This window comes from Miscanthus floridulus, chromosome 8 (assembly GCF_019320115.1).
Source record: "Miscanthus floridulus cultivar M001 chromosome 8, ASM1932011v1, whole genome shotgun sequence".
NCBI classification, from domain to species: domain Eukaryota; kingdom Viridiplantae; phylum Streptophyta; class Magnoliopsida; order Poales; family Poaceae; genus Miscanthus; species Miscanthus floridulus.
In genome coordinates this window covers 208,610,061-208,629,746 of record NC_089587.1, presented here as the reverse complement: position 1 = coordinate 208,629,746, position 19,686 = coordinate 208,610,061, and the positions used below count along the sequence as shown (strand labels likewise).

At 44.7% G+C, this 19,686-nt stretch overlaps 3 protein-coding genes across 3 annotated transcripts; all 3 read left to right on the top strand.

Moving 5' to 3' along the window:
• The first annotated feature begins 1,600 nt into the window (after positions 1-1,600).
• LOC136474758 (TORTIFOLIA1-like protein 3) lies at positions 1,601-5,432 on the top strand. The gene is made up of 5 exons (XM_066472313.1): positions 1,601-2,525; positions 2,612-2,741; positions 2,963-3,501; positions 4,159-4,547; positions 4,928-5,432. The coding sequence occupies exons 1-5, from the start codon at positions 1,743-1,745 to the stop codon at positions 4,935-4,937; spliced, it is 1,851 nt and encodes a 616-aa protein (XP_066328410.1). The 5' UTR covers positions 1,601-1,742; the 3' UTR covers positions 4,938-5,432.
• A 2,982-nt stretch (positions 5,433-8,414) lies between these two features.
• LOC136474757 (E2F transcription factor-like E2FE) lies at positions 8,415-11,751 on the top strand. The gene is made up of 10 exons (XM_066472311.1): positions 8,415-8,904; positions 8,996-9,116; positions 9,232-9,309; positions 9,393-9,458; positions 9,814-9,940; positions 10,032-10,099; positions 10,183-10,255; positions 10,354-10,415; positions 10,502-10,916; positions 11,402-11,751. The coding sequence occupies exons 1-10, from the start codon at positions 8,693-8,695 to the stop codon at positions 11,518-11,520; spliced, it is 1,341 nt and encodes a 446-aa protein (XP_066328408.1). The 5' UTR covers positions 8,415-8,692; the 3' UTR covers positions 11,521-11,751.
• Positions 11,752-13,274: 1,523 nt separating this feature from the next.
• On the top strand, positions 13,275-17,493 carry LOC136474756 (pyruvate dehydrogenase E1 component subunit alpha-1, mitochondrial-like). The gene is made up of 8 exons (XM_066472310.1): positions 13,275-14,045; positions 14,151-14,230; positions 14,646-14,723; positions 15,840-15,935; positions 16,016-16,087; positions 16,230-16,283; positions 16,372-16,437; positions 17,187-17,493. Exons 1-8 carry the CDS (start codon positions 13,364-13,366, stop codon positions 17,229-17,231), a joined length of 1,173 nt encoding a protein of 390 aa, XP_066328407.1. The 5' UTR covers positions 13,275-13,363; the 3' UTR covers positions 17,232-17,493.
• The last annotated feature ends 2,193 nt before the right edge of the window (positions 17,494-19,686 follow it).

Here is a 19,686-nt window from a genome sequence, read left to right as displayed (position 1 = left end):
TAAATCCTATAAAATTCATGCGTTCCAAACATACCTTAAACAAGCATATATTGACACAAATTACCAAAGTTCTAGAGAAGTCGACAAAGCCACCATTCAAAACTAGCTAAGTCTATCTTCGTTGGAACAACGCTACGAATGAAATGACGCTAGAGTGATTCAATACCTAGGAACGAGAATTATAGTTTTTTTTGTTTTCCATACCATCCAAAGGCTATGTTTCTAGACACACTTGTCTAGCTACTTAGATTCTCTTCGTCTCTAAAAGAATATAATTTTAGGGTTTAGATAAGTCAGACTTTTTTAAGTTTGACTAGATTTATAAGAAAATATCAACATTTATGTCTTTAATTAGATTTATCATAAAAATATATCTCATATTAATGATATCTATGTGGTATTATAAATGTTAGTAATTTATTTTAGGTTTAGTTAAATTTAGAAATTATTTAACTCTTTGATAAATGAGAATTATATTCTTTCTAGAAAGGAGGGAGAATTTTGAGCGTATAGGTTACATAGCTAGAAATGGATTTATTTCGGGAGGGAGGAAGTATTTACGTATGAGCTGGTAGTTTGCTGAGGTTGATACCTGGCTACAAAGCTGCTGTTCAGCTCTTCCATGTCAGTCACATAAAGAAAAGGGAAAGTAAAAAAAAAAGGCAAGAAAACAAAAAAAACGAAGCGCATAAATAAACGCGCGCAGCAGTCTTCCTAGCCCCGAGAACCGGACCCGGGTCCGGCACTGGCACCTAACGTGACTGTCTCCATCAAAGAGCGCACATGGGTCAGGCGTCGGTTAACCGAAATAGATCGGTTTGGTTTTTTTTGGTTCTTCAGCTAATTTAGTTAGTTGAGAAGAAGAACCGATCGGTTACTTTGAAAATACAGAACCGATGATTTTCAGTTTCGGGTTATTCGGTTCGGTTTCGGTTCTAACCGATGAAACCGAATTTTTCAGGAACCAAGAAAGAACTCATTCAATTGTAAATTTCGGCAGCATTTTGCCTGATTTTCATGCAATCAAAAGGGACAATTTAAACAATAATGCAGCACAAAACAACAATACGACACATATATGTTATTGTTCTCTCAAATATTCAAGTATAGAGCAATATTCAAGCCTGCATTCTAGGGGTCTTTACATAGTTCGATCATTTCAGGTCAATACGGTTAACGAGTGCTGGAACTGAATTAACCGTAATAATTTCGGTTCCTGGGAACCTGGAACCGAACCTGGGACCGGATATTTCGTTTTCGGTTACTTCTATTTTGGTTCCGATTAGTTTGGTTTGGTTCTCGGCTCTCGGGTTTTTGTGCCTAGATTGACATATGGGGTATCCAAACCCAAAATAGCTAGAAAGACATCTAAAATTAGCCTCCACCCAAGTATCAGTTATTTTTTATTTTGGGTTATCTGAGAGGCATAATCTAAATTAGGGTATTCTCCCAACTGAAAATCTATTTACAGAAAAAATTCTCAATAAGTCGTGTTGTTAGAGAAGATATCGAATACAGTAGATTAACCTTTTGCTTTTGCTTGTAGCGTTATCAAAGGACGATTGTGTATTGTATTTTGGGGTTGTCGTTGAGATTGCCTAGAGTTCACCAGCAGCCTAGGCAGCTACACTCCACACCGCGGTGCTACCTCCCAGCTCCCTCCCGGCCTCCCGGCCCGGGCGGAAGACAATAACTAGCGGAGCAACAACACGGCGGCACCGCTCGTGGCTCTCGCGCCAGCCATGGGCACCACAGCGCGGCGCGAGCCGCTGAAGCAGCGCGTGAACCGTTGCCTCCTCAAGCTTTCCGACCGCGACACAGAGGCCATGGCGGCCGCCGAGCTCGAGGCCATCGCGCGCGCGCTCGAGCCGGACGAGCTCCCGGCCTTCGTCTCGGTCGTCTCGGACGCGCGGCCCACCGACAAGACCCCGCTCCGCCGTCACACGCTGCGCGCCCTGGCGCTTGTCGCGGCGTCCCACCCTCGCGACGCCGTGGCCCCGCTCGTCCCGCGCATCCTCGCCGCCGCGCTCCGCCGCGTCCGAGACCAGGACTCCTCCGTCCGCGCCGCGCTCGTCGACACCGCGCGCGCCGCGGCGGCGGCCTCGGCCTCGGCCTCCGCCGCGCTCCGGCCCCTCACGGACGCGCTCCTCCACGAGCAGGACCAGTGCGCGCAGCTGGCGGCCGCGCTCGCCACGGCCGCCGCCGTCGAGGCGTCCGCCGCCACCGCCGACCTCGCTTCCTACCTCCACAAGCTCCAACCGCGCCTCCTCAAGTTACTTCGCAGCAATGCCTTCAAGGCCAAGCCCGCGCTCATCACCCTCATCGGCGCCTCCGCGGCCATGGCCGGCGATGCCGAAGTCACCGCCTCCATCCCGTGCCTCCGCGATGCAATCGCTAGCGATGACTGGGCAGCGAGGAAGGCCGCGGCGGAGGCGCTAGCTGCATTGGCCCTAGAGCACACGGATCTTCTCACGACCTACAAATCCTCTTGCGTTACCTTCTTCGAGGCCAGAAGGTTTGACAAGGTCGGTCATCAATTTGGTTCGGATCTTACGGTTGTCGTTTTTTTGGATCTGACTGTGGGGCTGAGTATCAAAATGCTTCAATGCAGGTCAAGATTGTGCGAGAGTCGATGAACCGGATGATTGAGGCGTGGAAGGAGATCCCGGGTGCTGAAGAGGACGAGTGCTCCTCCGCTCCGCCACCAGCGTCCCAGTCACAACGAAGATCTTCTCTTACAGGTGAGGAGGGGCATTCCCTTTGTAGTTTTAGCTGTACTTGGCTACTTGCTACTAGTTCCGCATGTACAGATCTGGTAAATTTATTGTTGTATACCTTGCAAGAGGTAAAGAGCCACATAAGAGTCTCTTGTTGTTTATACTTAATAAAATATTGATGAATAGTTGGGTAAAATGCTACACCTATTTCTTTTTTGCATATAATTTATCTTGTAACTAATTAGGGAGTGCAAGTGATGGGCGATATCCGGCTGCTTCGCTGGGCTCAAACTCAGTTCCATCAGCAACAAGGAGGAGCAGATTACCTGTGAGCAGATCATCTCCGCCTGATGTGTCACCCAGTGTCACCAAAACAAATAGTCCTTCATCCATCAGGAACAAGAAGCTGTCACCGCCTTCATATCGCAAAGTTCGCCAAGCAAATAATTGTGACTACAAGGTTGAGATTGCTGTTGCCCCGGATGCTACCCCAATCAAAGTGGTGACGGAGGAGAAGCTGCTGAAAGGAGGCAATGTGAGAGACAGACTGGAGGTTAGGAGGACACTCTTCCAAGGCAGCGAGGATAGGTCGGCCAAGCTGGCTGGACACAAAGCAGGGTCACGAGTTGTTCCGTATGAGGGCGGTGGTAATTTGGAAGAGATTTCAGAAATTGAAGGTGGATCGGAAAGGTATGCAGTTCACAAGGATGAGAGCTTGTCAGAAATAAGGACGCAGCTCCTTCAGATTTTAAATCAGCAAAGCAGTTTACTGGATCTTCTCCAGGTAATTTTCCTTTATTCTGTTGGTTCTTATATTTTACAGTTCTCTTGCGAGACTTATATGGCTTGGAGCCATTACACGTTTCTTCCAGAAATAAAATAATTACTAACTTCTCCCCTGATTACTAAGTTATACCCGAGAAAACATTCTGTAACTGTAAGTTAGTCCATGCTGGAAGTGGGTATTTTGGTTTCTGGATACTTGGTTGCAAGAAGAGGGTAATATTAGCTCCTGTTTCAGAATACTGGAAAGGGACTGCTACTTAAAAATTGATGTTTCCATACAACATTAACTTTTCAGTATCAGTGACACGTTGGGTCAGATTTGAACATGATTATTGCAAGTCAAGACATTGTCATATACATATAGTAGCACATGTCATGTTGCTGATGTTCCCTACATAACATTGCATTGCTAAACTTAATAAACTTAACCATGCACAAATATTTTAGTAGTGACATGAAGGCATGCAAAATTATCATCTTGCTGATTTAGCTGCACCTGCCATGTGCAATTAACGTTCCGTATCGATGTATCTTCACATGTAAAAAAACGTCTAACATGAAACAAAATGTTTTATGTCATAAGTCATATAGGTATTAGTCATCGTGAAATTTACTGGAAGTGAGTCTGAAATTTATTATCCCTTTTGTTTATCAGAAATTTATGGGGAAGTCTGAGAATGGTATGAATTCTTTGGAGACAAGGGTGCATGGGCTGGAGATGGCTTTGGATGAGATCTCTCGTGATTTGGCCTTCTCTTCAGGAAGGATGTCAAACAGGGAGCCTGATGTAAAGACATGCTGCATTCTGAGCCCAAAATTCTGGAGAAGGCACAATGGTGGTAGGTCTTCCTCAAGGTTTTCTGCCTCAGACCCAGCAAACAGCTCAGACGAGAGCAGAACTTCTTACAAATGGGAGAGACAGAAGTTTGGGCTTCAGGGTGGGTTTGTCACAAACCCATTAGCCGAGCCAAATATTTCATCTGTAGGGAAAACAATGGTTACTCAAGAAGGCAGGAAGAAGGATACAACTTTACAGAAGTCAAGGTAATTCTTTGTTAATGAAAATTCTGGTAATCTTTTTCTGTATACATATAGTTCAGTTGCAGAAGATACGGTTGTTAGGACAATCAGATATTCCCAAATAATAGATTACTGAACTTAGAAGCTGACAATAACAATGCAACGTAAAGGTAGTACTTTTCATACATAATACATTGGTACGATTTTAAAGCTATGATGTCCATCTTAATTCTTAATTCTTAATATGCAATGCATCTTTGAGTATCTTTCTCTTTTAAGACTGGTGGGGCTTCCCTCTCATTTCCCACCAACCTACATTTACATTTGCAATATATATTTCCATAACATAATTCTTTTCCTCTCAACTACTTGGTACCTAATATCTTCATACCTAATTTACTCAGGATGGGTTAGGCATGATCAAGACATTCTGTTCCAAGTGTGAGCTGGTCGAGTTTGCTTATTATCATGGAGGCGGCTGTAGTTCTCTTCTCCACTGCAGCCTTTTTTTTTCTAAGGAATGGCCGTTGTCATTTTTGGAAGCTTTTCCTCCATCAGAGCGCATGGTGTGCGCGTGAACTATGGCTCTATGGGAGTCACTCTAAAGCTAACCGTTTGAGTACTATGCTATGCTGCTCCCGGGAGCTGTATTCACATCTTGAGGTGGATCGCCAGGGAGGCTTCTTTATCAGACAGCCTCGCTTGACACCGACGCAATCACGCAAGGCCCCCCTGGAGTCCTGGACTACGCTGGGTTTGGCATGAGAACGACCACTGTGTTTGTCATTTCGTAACTAGAGAAACAACTAGCTTTCTGATAGAACGTAATCACAATGTATCACAATCCTACGGAACTATGGACGCGTCTTGTAAATAGGCCGGATAAAATCGCTTCTATGTTCGCGTGCTTCTTTTCTTTAGCATGATTCCAAAGTGTGCCTTTTTTCTTTGAGTATTAAGAAGAAAAATAAGAGGGTGGAAGAAACTCTGACGAAAGACACACTCGCAACAGAATTCCAAACACAAAATCGCCTATTAGAGGACAAGAAAAAAAACCAAAACCAAGACAAGAACACGAAAACGCCTATTACAGAACAAGAAAAACACCAGAACCAAGACCAAATGTGTGTTCGCTTCTGCTTAAGGGCTCGTTCGGTTATCCGATTCCTGCCCAGGAATCGTTTCTGCTCATCCACGCTTATATAAGGGCTTGTTCGTTTAGCCCTCATTTCGCCAGGATTCATTCTAGGTGATCAAATATAGTATAAATTAGTACAACATTCCTGGTTTGAAATCATTCCAGGCTCCATTCCGTATGAAACGAACAGGCCCTAAATTAGACTAGTTCCTGACCGGAATCATTCCAGTGCACTATTTCCCAATAACCGAACGGTGCCTAAAGGAGCCGTGGCTGCAATAGTTCTATCTACAGTAACCACTAACCAGCAATTCACATCATCCTATTTCCAACTCTGACCCAAGTCGATGTACGAGCATCTAAACACCCTTCTCTATATTCCACGGGCAGGAAGACCTCTACGTTAGAGCGGAGGGAGTGACTGGTAGACAAATGTTAATTTCGCAGTTCGGACATGACTTGGCCCGTCGATACAGTCCAATAAGGGATGGAGGTGTAGAAAGCGGCCGCATGGACATGCCATAGTACTGATGGGCCGGTCCATTCCAGATCTGGAGTTGCGCAAAAGAGCGAACGACGCACGCTCCTTGCTGAACAGCTGAAGAACTGAAGAAGTGCAGATAAATGTCATGCCCTGAATGAGGCGGGTTCAGAACTTCAGGATTCAAATTGCTGCCCCTTTGCCTATCCTGTCGAGGTGACGCCGACGCCCGACGGCACGGTAACCAGCAGCAGGCGGAAACGCCTGCAACGACACTAGAACTGCGATTCAATCATTCGGAGAGGAGGACGCAATCCAGTGAGAATCACAGGCACGCGATTTGGCCCGGGCGCGCGACGGCGCGGATCGCTGAAGCCAAACAGCCAACCGTCACGAGCTCACGTGGCACACCTGTTCCCTCCGCGCCTCAACGCCACCTCCTCCACGTGCCGTTCCCCTAAACGAGATCCCATCGAGACGCGCGCGCCCGCCGCGATGAGCCGAAGAAAATCCCGATTTTTTTTATTTTTAGCCCTTTTTTAAAAAAATTCACAAAGGAAAGATTTCAAAATCTCAACCCTTAGCTACGTCTCGGCACCAGCGACCCTGGCGTCGAGCTCTTAGACTCGAAACCAACGTGACGGTGACATGGCAGGAAGCTCGACGCCAGTCACCCTCGGCGCCAGTCACCCTGGCGCCAAGCTCAGCCGTAGATCTCGACGCCAAGCTTGTGTTTTAACCCCGGTCCCAACCTTCCTGTCCGAACCTTCATCATCTTCTTTCTCCCGCCTCTCGAGTTTTTTCTCTACCCACTTCATCATACCTCACGAATCGGCATATTGGATCTTAGAAACTTTGATTTCATCCGTAGATCTTCGAGAGCAATGTATCATCGCTCCCCTCCTAGTTTTTTTCGCATCGATTCGGTATATATTAGTCGGATTTTTCAATCTAAGAATCGTCACTACTTAGGGTTTCATACAATTTTTAATATTTATATTAAACCTATATAACTGCAGTGCATGTTGTTATGTTTTATGGGTTTATTGTTTTGCATAACATTGGAAACCTTAGGTTTAGGGTTTAATGTTAATTGTTTTCGGTTCTTTGAACGAAATTGGTTGTATTGTAGTTAAGGTTCTCTTATTGGCATTAATTTGTGATGTTTTTATTTTTGTTTGTTAAATTACATCCGTTTTGTTAGATGCAAGAAATATATCGGGAGGAGTTTTGACGAAAACGGGGTCGTCCTCGAGAATTATACCCCGACGCATCTAGCAAAGATGTCCCTGTCCCTCTTGACCCCCCTGTCCCTAACTGTGACTGTGGTTTCTCAGGCCACGTGTTTCAATCGAAACATCCGAACACAGTGGCACGTTGCTTCTACACATGCAGTCGTTTTAATGTAAGAAATTATTTTCACTCTCTTTTTTTTATTTGTGTAAGTATGCCACTAATATTTTGTTGGAATCTCATTGTGTAGGACTATGAGAGGTGCTTTTCTTTCAGTGGATCGACGGTGCAGACAAGTTTGACCCTAGGTATCTCCTTTTCGACGATTGGTTTAGAGGGAGATATTCACGTGAGCACTTCAAGCGGTGGGTTCCACCCCCTAACCCCCGCCAATGACGGCTAAGGAAAAACACCTAGCCGTAGTTAGACGACTCGAGGATGCGGCGCGGGGCGCGGCGAGGGAGAGGGCGCGGGCGGCGGCGGCGGTTCTTTGCTCGGGCGAGGGAAAAGCGAGAGAGAGAGGGAGAGGAAGAGAGAAAGGATTGGAGCCCATATGTAAGGCAGACTCGACGCCAGTCACCCTGGCGCCGAGCTCGGCGCCAAGATCTACGGCGCCGAGCTCGGTGCCAGGATCTACGACGTTGAGTTTGGCGCCAGGGTGACTGCGCGGCGAGCTTCTTGCTATGTCACCTCCACGTCTGCTTCGAGCCTAAGAGCTCAGCGACAAGGACGTTGCTGCCGAGACGTGTTAGCTCGGCATCAATATCAATGACGTCGAGCTAAGGGTCTAGATTTTGAAATCTTTTATCTAGGAGCATATTTGTGAAAATTTTTGAGACAAAGGGCTAAAAATAAAAAATTCGGAATAAAAAAAAAACTTCCGAATCCTACTGTCGCTTCCGCGCACAGGCACCCCCGCTCCTCCCCTCGGCTCACCCGCGCGCGTGAGCCGCTTAAATTTCAATTCAAACTGGCCAAGGCAACAGAGCCCCCACGCACGCACGGGCACGGCTCACCCTTCCCCACCTTGCGCCTGCGAGCCACGCCGAGCCGACCTCAGGCGAAACGGCCGCAGCCGCACGGGAGCGGACAGAGAAAATTTTGAAACGCGAGCGAGGCCGCCACCACCGCGACAAATCAAGCCCTCCAGATTCCATTCGACGGCCGGCGCCGCGCCTCCTCCCTCCTCCCTCCTACAAGTCAGATCCGTCCACCTATAATACTCCCAGGAATTCCCTCCTCTCCCGAGCCCCGCACCGCCCCACGCGAACTCAAACCCTGCGAATTCCTCGCGGGCATCGGCAACGGGCAACGGCGATGTCGGCGTCCCCCTCTTCCGTCGCCGAGGTAGCGGTGGCCGCTGCTGCTGCGGCGGCGATGGCGTCAGCTTTGCCGCAGGAGCAGCAGCAGCAGCAGCAGGCGCGGCCACGGCCGCGGCCGATGCACGCGGGGGGCGGCGGCGGTGGCGCCAATGGCCGCCACCACGCTTACAGCCGCAAGGACAAGTCGCTCGGCCTCCTCTGCTCCAAGTGAGCCTCTTGCAGCCTCGACGCGTCTGGAGATTTCTAGCTCCTGAGTTCTCCTTGCTGTTCTGACCCAAATTCTCCGTGCTGCTTTTAGCTTCGTGGTTCTCTACAACCGCGACGACGTGGAGTTCATCGGGCTGGACGAAGCGGCCAAATGCCTCGGCGTGGAGAGGCGCCGGATCTACGACATTGTCAACGTGCTCGAGAGCGTTGGGGTTAGTTCTTTCTTTCTTCTTCTGCCTTTCCGGGACACAATTCTTGATTTCTTGTGCGGTCTGTTCGGGATATGAAGTATGATTCTAGTTCTGATTCAATTCCCCTTGTGAGAAGATTCTTGTGAGGAAAGCCAAGAATCGCTACACCTGGATAGGTTTCGGCGGAGTCCCAATGGCCTTGCGAGAACTCAAGGTCTGCGTCTAGTCCCCTGCGTGATATTTCGATCAAGAACTGTAGATCTCATCCATCTAACCCGTCATCTCTCGTCTTCTCAGGAAAGGGCGTTAAGAGAGAAGTCTGGCTTGGCTCCTCTGCAAAACGAGCAGCAATCTGCTGGCATTGTACGACTTCTTATCTTTCCCTTCCATTTGAACCGATGTATCTGATTCTGGTCCACAACAATTTGTACTGCCTTCGTCCTAAAAAAAGATGCAGTTCTAGGTCTGCCTCTAGTCAAACTATCCAAAATTTGACCAAAGATAGGTATACTATGACACAAGATAGGTATACTATGAAACACGTTCTATGATTGAATCTAACGACACTTATTTGTTATCATAAATATTGATGTTTTTTGTATACATTTGGTCAAATTTAAAATGGTTTGACTTGGTAATATACTAGAGTTGCGTTCTTTTTTGGACATGCGGATTAGTTCCTACTGAAGTGTTTCTTCTCCTTTGTTCTTTTGCGAAGATTTCTGATGACGAAGATGATGATACATTGGGCAATCCTGGTGCTGATATCGAGAACGAGAAACTGAGTCAGACTGTGGACAATCCTTCTGACAAACCTGGTGCACCCCGTCGCCGCCTTCGATCTGGTACATTGCTATTTGCTTCATTTTGATTTAGCATGTGTGTGCTGTTCCATTTTGTCTGTCAGGCTCAGAATTTTGGTTGTTACATTTTCAGATCATAGGAAAGAAAAGTCACTTGGGTTGCTTACACAGAATTTCGTGAAGCTCTTCCTCACCATGGAGGTGAGAAATTCTTGAACTCTGTATTTCTGCCTGAAGATTCATGCATGACCAGTCCATTGATATGAAATCTATACCTGGAGCAGGTTGACACGATCTCACTTGATGAAGCTGCAAAGCTGCTCCTTGGAGAAGGCCACGAGGAGACCAATATGAGAAGTCAGTACTTTCATTTTGTCTTTCTCTACACGTGCAGCAGTAGCACTATCAGGACTAATAAAACTTAATTTAATCTTGATATTTAATTGGTAATGCAGCTAAAGTTCGGAGGTTATATGACATTGCCAATGTCTTGTCTTCACTGAATCTTATTGAGAAGGTAGGCTTTTGATGCTTGCTGACGATTAAGTTGCAATCTGGTAGTAGCATGTTTCTTAACATACATTCTTGAACTGTGGATTCCAGATACAGCAAGGGGACTCGAGAAAGCCTGCGTTTCGTTGGTTGGGTAGGGCCACAATGCCGAACACTGAAAATGGTGTCACAGTTGCTGTACCCCCACCAGGGAAGACCACATCGAACAAAAGAGCATTTGGAACTGAACTCACTAACATTGACATACATAGAAGTAATCTAGATTCAAAAATTCAGAAGAAAGCAAAACTGGCACAGAGTGGTGGTGATGTCTTGACAAATTGCAAATTAGCTGTGCGGAGTCAGCTTGGGCAGGTTAAACAAAATGGCTTTGTTTATGGTCCTTTCCACCCTGCTGGTGCAAGGAAACATGAACTTGATGGCGGCAATAAACCTGGGCAAAGGGAGAGGGCTCAGGACTGGGAGAGCCTTTCTGCTTCATTTCGACCACAGTACCAGAACCAAGGTGGGTTCAATACTTTAATCCTGTTTTGTTTCTTAGGACAATGCTAGAATTTTTCTTGTATAGTGTGTCTCTCTAGCTGTAGTTTTATATAATAGGCTTAAGCTAATAGTGGCATCTGATGGTCTTCAGATGGAAACTCTCTGCCCATCCTGTTTCTTCATGTTAGCTTTGGCAGCCCCTGTTGCAACCAGTCAGCTAGAAAGTCTGAAAATGAAATATGACCTCAGGAACACTGCAACACATCTCTAGTGTAACATCATGATCTTCTATTTGTTAGAAGCTAATATGAGATTTGTTGATTTTTATAAGCTATTATGCAGGACGCTAGCCAATGCCCAATAGTTCATTATGATCATTTGACATTTATTATCACGTCTATGCAACCTCTTTTATTGGGAGTTTGAAGTAGGACTGGAATAATTGCTAGATATAGAATTTGCTCAGCTATATGTTGCACTAAAGCATTCCCTCTTTTCTGAATGCAGCACTCGGTGATCTTTTTGCCCATTATGTCGAAGCGTGGAAGACATGGTATTCTGAATTTGCTCAAGGCAGCAACATCATGCAACAACACTTTGGCCATTCTGTTAACCATTTTTTGTAGGCAAAATATAGGGTCAAGCATTGCAGTTCTTAGTGCACGCTTGTGTATTTTACCTGTACAATCTGTTAAAAGGGGAGGAAACAAAGACATGATTGGGCCTAGGGTTCATTGTATTTACTCAATGCAGGATGTCTTTAGGCTATTTCAGGTGGAAAACTAGAGTGGAACTATTTAGAGAGATACCCTAGGGGTGTGAGCTGTTTCCCAATCTCTCTAATAGAAACATCATTATCATCTCACCTGTGGGCTTTTTATTGTTAATTGTTGTTTATGTGCTTACCTATGTGGGTTCTAAAACTTTTTGTCTGTCACCGGCCACGCTGATGAAACTTCTCATAATGATGAAGTATATCTTGCACATATCTATCACGACAAAAAAAAAAACAATTGTATTCAAATTACAATTCAGATACAATCACACAAATGTTATTCATTCTTTCCTTTTTGCTGTGATCATAATTCTTGCTAGAATTCAGACGCTACAAAACAGAGAAAGTCTCCGGCCTGGCCTGTATGGCTGTATTCAGATTATGCAAAGACAGCCCAATCGTCTTGCCTTAATTGTATCCAGATGATGTAAGGACAGCCCATACAACCAAGATATTGGGATCACAGTTTCTGGGGCCTGAAACACTTGTTTATATTGTACACCTGAAAGCAATTGATGGTGACCAGTTCATACAAAAAAGAAAAACTCTGTTATTTTGAGTAAATGGATCTGACCAAAATAGTACTCCAACGCTCTATCACTATTATGCGCTAAGATGCTTTGACCCACCGAGCGCTATACAACGCTTGAAAAGGATGGTTGATTGAGACAGTGTTCCAAGGGATTGGCTCCTCGCCATTGCTTGGGTTGTTTTGAATAAAGATGTTTAGTTGGCTACTTGTCTTTTGGTTTGTCTACCTAATAATAATTTTAACCAAATATTCCCCCAACGTCATCGACAGCCGACAGGAACACTATATCCACCAACCATTCATGATTTTTGCTTGGATTATGGAGAGCATCTCAACTACAAAGCTGTTGTCATGGCTACAACTTGATACCAAATTGATTTGGTTTGGCCCTTAGTAAATTCTAAATCTTTGTGCAAATAAGAAAGTTCTAATCTACTTGCAGATGCGGTAACTAATTCTGCATGTAATTTTCCAACACTACTAATGTTCCATGAGTGAAAAAAGAAGAGAAAAAAAACGGTACATTGTCTTGCTTCAAACATAATTCTGCCAACTAGGCAATGTTTTTATAATCGAGAAAACTTGTGGTGATCAGATACCACAGGAAATTGATATTGAAAGGTCGATCAGATGCACTTGTTCTCCAAATAAAATCCTATTGTCAATTGTCGTGTGTCATTTGTTTAACCATATTGCAAATCTATTAGGGGTGCATTACTATAATATATATGTACTTATTATATATACTACCTCTCCCCTAAAGAATGCAATTGTAGCACAATATTACGTTTTACTATCTTAAGTTTGACAAATTATAGATAAAAAATATCATGTTTATGATACCAAATAAATATCATCAGATTAATTACAAAATATATTTTTATAATAAATTAATTTAAAGCCATAAATATAAATATTATTCACTAAAAAATTAGTGAAACGTAATCTACTTTTCGCGACACGTACACATTGTTGCGTTCTTCGCGGTCTGCCCGCCGAAGCCCGGCGGCGGCAGGCCAAACACCAAACCAAACCCACCTCCTTCTTAAGAATGCAACAACTACGCGCATAAATCTCGCGTCTATCTTCTTCCTTCCTTCCTTCCCTCCCTCCCCACGCCCACGGCCCCGCATCCACCCCCAAACCCTAGCGGATCGTCGCCATGGCCGCGGCCGCCCTCCTTCGCCGCATCCCCGCCGCGCGGGCCCCGGCCATGGTCTTCATGGCGGCGCGCTCGATCTCCGATTCAACGGCGGCGCTCACCATCGAGACATCTGTCCCTTTCACCTCCCACCTCGTCGACCCGCCATCGCGCGATGTCACCACCACCCCCGCCGAGCTCGTCACCTTCTTCCGCGACATGTCCCTCATGCGCCGCATGGAGATCGCCGCCGACTCCCTCTACAAGGCTAAGCTCATCCGCGGGTTCTGCCACCTCTACGACGGCCAGGAGGCCGTCGCCGTCGGCATGGAGGCCGCCATCACCCGCTCCGATTCCATCATCACCGCCTACCGCGACCACTGTACCTACCTCGCCCGCGGAGGGGACCTCGTCTACGCCTTCTCCGAGCTGATGGGCCGCGAGGCCGGCTGCTCCCGCGGGAAGGGCGGATCCATGCATTTCTATAAGAAGGATGCCAATTTCTACGGCGGGCACGGCATCGTCGGCGCGCAGGTGCCCCTCGGATGCGGCCTCGCCTTCGCTCAAAAGTACAAGAAGGAGGACACGGCCACGTTCGCGCTCTATGGTGACGGTGCGGCTAACCAGGGACAGCTCTTTGAGGCTCTCAACATTTCGGCCCTCTGGAAGCTGCCTGCCATATTGGTCTGCGAGAACAACCATTGTGAGTTCGTGCGTCAATTCCGGGAATCAGGGTTAGATCGTGATAAATCTGATTGTTCATCGTGAGAAATATGACATGATCTGGGTTTTGATTTCTGTTGTATAGATGGGATGGGAACAGCGGAGTGGAGGGCAGCGAAGAGCCCCTCCTACTACAAGCGTGGCGACTATGTGCCTGGATTGAAGGTAATTATTCTTTGGGTTTGCTTGTATTGTGTCTGAATTCACGATAGCTGGCTGGTATGATAAATTTGGTTTCTGTTTGTGGTATGTTTGATTGTTTATTATGTTTGTGATATGTTTGATTTTTTAGGGTGGTTTTATATGGGGCCTTGGACTCTAGGTTCTCTGTGTTGCACCCTTTAGTTGCTGAATAGGGCTTGTTCATTGATCAAAGTATAGGCATACAGTTGAGTGGAAAAAGCACCTTGTATTGATTTGCAATTATATAAGAATGATGTATGCATTTGCAAACCATCCTGTTCCCCCGTATTGAGTTAACTCCAGCTTTGACTGTTAAGGGAATAGCTTAAGCTTGGATTTCATAATGGCATTACTTTTAGTGTTTGCTACAAATATAACTAAATTGTATTTCGTGCAGGTTGATGGAATGGATGTTCTTGCTGTGAAGCAAGCGTGCAAATTTGCAAAAGATCATGCTGTTGCAAATGGCCCAATTGTGAGTACTATGCATCTTTGCTGACTTCTGTTATTTGGATGCACCCCATGTTGGAGAACTACTATTAGGGGTTTGGGGTTGGCTTGGCTGTTCTGATGTTTCTAGATTTAGTAGTTAAATTCGCATGAAGAACTGGAAGCATAGACCAAAATTTAACATAGTAGCACTACACTCACCATTTTATGCTGGGGAAACATAATAATATATAATTCTAATGTATGGATCTTCCATTGTCAAAAACTTACACAATTTGTTACCATTATTTCAGCTAATTAAGTCTTCAATAGTGGTACTAATTGTTGAACTACCTACATGGCTGCATATATTATTTGTCTGCGAGATCCAACATTGGCCCTGTTTGGGACCGTGGTCTGTGGCCGCGCGGTGCGGGTAGCCGAACTGTGGCTCCATGGCCGCGGTAACAGGAATCTGCAGTGCAGTTCAATCTTGCGGTCGTAGTCTCTTGTGCGGTCGGAAGAATCACGGACACCGCGAACGTTTTGGCGGGATACTTCACTTCTTTCGGCCACCGCCGCGAGAAACGCGGTCCCAAACAGTGCCATTGTAGGATTAGATTAGCATATCTTTTTTTTTAAAAAAAAAAGAGGTGGTGCAATTAAAATGACGATCTGTGTAGGCTGTCTGCTAAAGAGTGGTACGTTTTCTGATCAAAGCAGCTGTACAATTGACCTATGTCAGCTACTGTTATTGATCCTTGTTCACTTGTGAAAATGAGAAAATGAAAATAACTATACAATGATGCTAGCTATGCGGTCGATGCATGATTGAATCATATACTAGTGCTTTGTGTTTGTTGCCCTAGACATCCGTATAGTCCACAACCCGTCGTGGCACATCCTAGGTGTTTTGTCCAGCCTAGCATGCTGGGCACTGGTCTGCCTTGCTACTAGAAGAACTCCCTGTTATGCTAACTTAGTAACTTAAAATGTGCTGCTGCTGCTGCTATTTTGTTACCAAAGGTACATTAGGTGGTTGAACATAAGTGCATATGCTCAAGTGTTATTCCTGATAACTTGCTCGCTTTATTTTTGGTTCATAATTATTTTATTTCATGTGCTTAATGGTTATTAAAACCCTCACGTTCTATGTATCTAGGTCCTTGAAATGGATACCTACAGGTACCATGGCCACTCTATGTCAGATCCAGGAAGCACTTACCGCACCAGGGATGAGATTTCAGGTGTCAGACAGGTAAGGTTGTTTTAATCTTTCAGTTTGAAATTTAAATCATGCTACGAGTGTTTCAATTAATTGTGTTACAATATCATCAGGAGCGGGACCCGATTGAAAGGGTTAGAAAATTGCTTTTTACTCACGACCTGGCAACTGCTGCTGAGCTCAAGGTACAGGTTTCTTTTGGAAATACGTAAAGAGTATATAAATGTATAATTGAAGCATAAAGAATGTTTATAAGGGCAATTGTTATCAAAATATTATTTATTTCAGTTCATATTCTAGTGTTTAATACACTTATTATCTTCTCAGGATATGGAGAAAGAAATCAGGAAACAAGTAGATGACGCCATTGCTAAAGCAAAGGTCTCATTGCATTTAGATATGCTTTTTTTAGTTCTTTTGCTTCAAATTAGTTATGCTTACCACTTCATATGCTCCTGTTGATCTGCAGGAAAGTTCTATGCCTGATACTTCTGAGCTCTTCACAAATGTTTATAAGAAGGGCTTCGGCGTGGAGGTAAGTTGTCAAAAAAAGAATTATCTTAGCTGAAGTGCATAACACCTTACTTGCATTTGCAACATCAAATTTTTGTCCCAAGCAAGTTGGAGCAGGCTATGACACCCAACTTTCATTTCTCGGCCTGAAATTAGTTGCATTCTCTTAATTTTGTGAAGTGACATTAGTTTTGTTTCTGATATCTTGGCACTAGTAGATAGGATTATTTATAAGGAGTTGAACTTCTCCAGCCTGTAGACTGTAGTACATATGTTCAGCTATTCAGATGGTAGTTTCCATGACTTACAGTACCTTCTTTTTTTCCTTAGAGTATGTCTCTTTTGGAACTACATCTGGGTCACAAACACTTCTGTTCCTGACATTGGCATAGCCTTGAATCATAACTTTAGTCATTAATTTTGATTGCAGTGTTACTATGAAAATGCTTAATATTTCCATTATAAATCTTTGAAAGCTGTCAATAGCCGAAATTTTAAAAATTTGGTAAAGGTATGCCTAAGTTTGGTAGTTTCTATGGCCAGAAAGTGTACCGTAGTCCCATTTTAATGGTAGTTTTTATTTCCTTTTTTTACAAGAATCTAGCGTAAAAGTGCAGGAACGGGTGGTTTTGCTTCATTTGTTAATGCCATCATCTAATATACTGCTACTCCAAATTGTGCATTTTGATCATATGGGCTGCTACTCCAAATTGTGCATTTTGATCGTATGGGCATGGGTGCTAGTTCTGACCTGACTCGCTGATTGTGCAGTCATTTGGGCCAGACAGGAAGGAGTTGAGAGCTTCCCTTCCGTAGGTTGGCAGCATGATGGGGGCAGTCCTCGTAATATGATATGCACCCAGTTCGCTTAAATCGTTTATGTGGCTTATAAGCCGGTTAATGTTGTTTTGTTGTGAGAGAAAAACACTGTATCATGGCTGATAAGTATGCTTGATACGATCAAGCGAACATGGTGATGATAGCCAGGAGAAATAAACATTGATGAAGGCCTCAGACATTGCTGGAAATTTTTTGTTGGCAAATGAACCTATATAGAGATGCGTTGTCAGGAGGATCAGCTTCTTTGTTTCTTTTTTTTTTCTTTTCATTTCTACAATTCAGTTTTAACTGCTGCTGGCTGGCTTTTTGAAGCTAATATCGTCTGCAATTGATTCGGTCCAAGAAAACCGAAGTTGGAGATTATAAATTTGTTCACGCCTATCGTCTAGACCTGCCCAGGCTTTACGGTGATTGCTTTATCAGTTTCTCCCAGCATACAGTGCGCCAACGTGGTGCATGGATCGGATAGTGTAACTCAGATTATCGTACATGCAATAGTCAAAATCTAAATCTCTCCTGACGATTGCAATTAAGCATTTTAGATGGAACCAATCTCATGATTTTTCTGCTAGTCGCACTGTGGCATTTATTTATGGAGGATGCGCCAGTTTAGTTTTTTTTTTCCGGAACATGAGGCACTTCAGTTGCGGGAGTCATAGCTTCCACGCTTTGGAGGCCCAACAGTTGAGAGTGGGCTTTTCTGAAAGAAATTGTGTAGGCCTGAGTTGGGGCTTCTGTCCGCTCCTAAGCCTAGGCCGAACGCCCGAACGCGACTCGATGGCTGTGGCCTTGGGCTCTTGCCTATGGGCTGTGGCGGCAGCCTCGCATGAGGCATGACGGTCGATGGTCCTGGACGTAAAAAGCTGGGCTGTGTGCCAACGTACTTTGGACACGATACATGACATTCTCCTCGCCAAATTTGTTGCTAGTTTGTAAGCCCAGCGTTCTTCAGATAAATCAATTTTTCAGACTTGTGTTAAGTCAAATTATTTATATTTGATCAAAAATATAAAAAGAGCACACATATTTATGACATTAAATAAATATATTATGAAAATTTAGTTTATGATGTATATTATGATGCTAATTTTGTATAAATCTTGATGTTCTTTTCTACAAATTTTGTTAAACCTAATAAACTTTAACACAAATAACTATATAATTGATTTATCCAGAAACGGAGAGGTACCAATAGATGTAGGTAAAAGGCTCTATAGATAACCAAATAACTCTGAAAATCATACTTGATAGGAAGACCTAGAGACAAGCAGCCTGTTCGCTTGTTGGTTTCAGCCAGCCCAAACCAGCCAGCCAACAGTGTTTTTCTCTCACAATAAACCAGCACCAGTTAGCCCAAACCAGCCCAGAAACCAACCAGCGAACAGGCCGAAGCACGCAGATACCAAACTGCCCCAAGTCCCCCTCCCTGCTACCACGCGCAGGTAGAAAGTACTCCCACCATCGATCCACGAAAGAATACAATTCTCGTTTTTCAATAAATCAAATAATTTAAAATTTAACTAAATTTATATAAAAAATGGCAAACACTTATCATACAAAGTAAATATCATTAGATTAATTATAAAATATATTTTTATAATAAATTTATTTAGAGACATAAATACTAATAATATTTGCTATAAACTTGGTCAAACTTGAGCTTCTTTGATCCGCACGGATCCCATAATTGCATTCTTTTGTAGACGGAGGTAGTACAAAGTAGCAGTTGGGCTACCGTCAGAAGCCTGTTCGGTTGGCTGGGTCGTATCGTTGCTGGTTCGTGAAAAAGTACTGCTGGCTAGTTTGTGTGAGAGAAAAATACTGTTCTGACAAGAAATTTACGATCATTTACGACAAGCTACAGCCAAACGAAACGCCTACCTGCACGTCGAGTTTGAAGCGAGTCGCGAACGCGATCTGATCGTCGTGGCTGCCGCCGCGCACTGCGTCGCGGGACCGCTTCAAACTCGAAAAGCACACGCTGCCCCGCTCGCTGCCTTTGCTCGCGACCTGCGTGCCGTCGGTGGGGATCAGATGAGACAGGCACTCAGACTACCGGTCCAAACCAAACCGTAGGGGGCCAGCGGCCAGGCGGACAGCTGACGAGACGCGAAGGCGGAGGCCTCGGGCGTAAAGACGGCCCCCGATACCCGATACCTGACGGGTATTTGATCCATTAGAGAATGAGGATGAGAATGTGATCATATCTTTACCCGCAGGCATCTAAATAAGCAAGAATCTATCCCTGACGGGTATAGCGGGTACGGAACATTCCCTGTTTACCCGTCCCCGTTACCCATTGGGGAACCCAGCTATTTGAGCTGTCATGCGAGTATTAGGCCCAAAGAAGCTCAACATAGGTATTTTGGTCCAAATATGAACAATCATATATATAGTTTGTGTTCTAGGAAACCCTAGTTCAATTTTTCCT